The sequence below is a fragment of the Trypanosoma conorhini genome (genome assembly GCF_003719485.1).
Source record: "Trypanosoma conorhini strain 025E chromosome Unknown Tco_14.4_contig_01467, whole genome shotgun sequence".
NCBI classification, from domain to species: Eukaryota; Euglenozoa; class Kinetoplastea; order Trypanosomatida; family Trypanosomatidae; genus Trypanosoma; species Trypanosoma conorhini.
Window position 1 is genome coordinate 1 of NW_021705554.1, and position 770 is coordinate 770.

The 770-nt window shown below is 72.7% G+C and overlaps 1 protein-coding gene across 1 annotated transcript; it reads left to right on the forward strand.

Annotated features, from left to right (window-relative positions):
• Positions 1 to 326, forward strand: Tco025E_10100 (uncharacterized protein; the record flags this gene model as incomplete). Its single annotated transcript, XM_029376889.1, has 1 exon — positions 1 to 326. A coding segment is annotated over one exon (326 nt), but the record flags the coding sequence as incomplete, so codon positions are not given.
• Positions 327 to 770: the final 444 nt, after the last annotated feature.

Consider the following 770-nt stretch of genomic DNA (forward strand, 5'->3'; position numbering starts at 1 on the left):
TGCCGGCGAATCCGGCCCGCGCAGAGTGGCGTGGGGAAACTTTGTTTCCCACGCCCTCACCCTTCGCGGCGCAGGGGCCGCGGCGGAGCCAGCGTGGCGGGCAAGTGGCTCTCCGCACCCAGCTCCGAACCCCAGGCGCCGCAAGCACGCACCCGGTGCCGCGCAGCAACGACGTCCGGAAGGTCTTTCACGGGCCACGGCGAATGCGCAGCCGGATTTACCAGGCGGCGCGGGGGGCCACGAAGAAGCGGTCGGCCGCGCTCCCACGACGCGGGCAGGCCAAACGCGACCGAGGTGGCCGCGTGTGCCCCAAAAAGGGGGAATAACAACGCACGGCCCAGTAAGAAGCACGAGGGCCTTTCCCACGACGCGCAACGCGGCCCGCAGGGAGAGAGCGGGCGGGAGCGGCGCGCTGTGTCGCCGCCGGCGGGGAAGGGAGACGGGCGCGGGCAGCAAAGGGGTCGGGGAGGGAAAACGAGGAAGCTAGCCACAGGTGCGGCGGGGGGCTTGGGAAGCGGCCTCCGGGTGCGCGCTGGGCGGCGATGCCGTGGGCGCGCGGGACCCTTTTGCGGGGGTCACTGTGTTCCGCGGCGAACTCGCGTTGCTGCGTGTGTGGGGAGGGGGGGGGGGGCGTTTGCTCCGGCAGCAAGTTGGCACGGGCAGCTCACCCCTCGCGCGGACCTGGCGGCGGGTGGCGCCAACGTGGCGCGACGGTTTCGACGAGGCGTGGGGCGTACTGCAGCAACCGGCCGCCGCCGAGAGCAAGACGG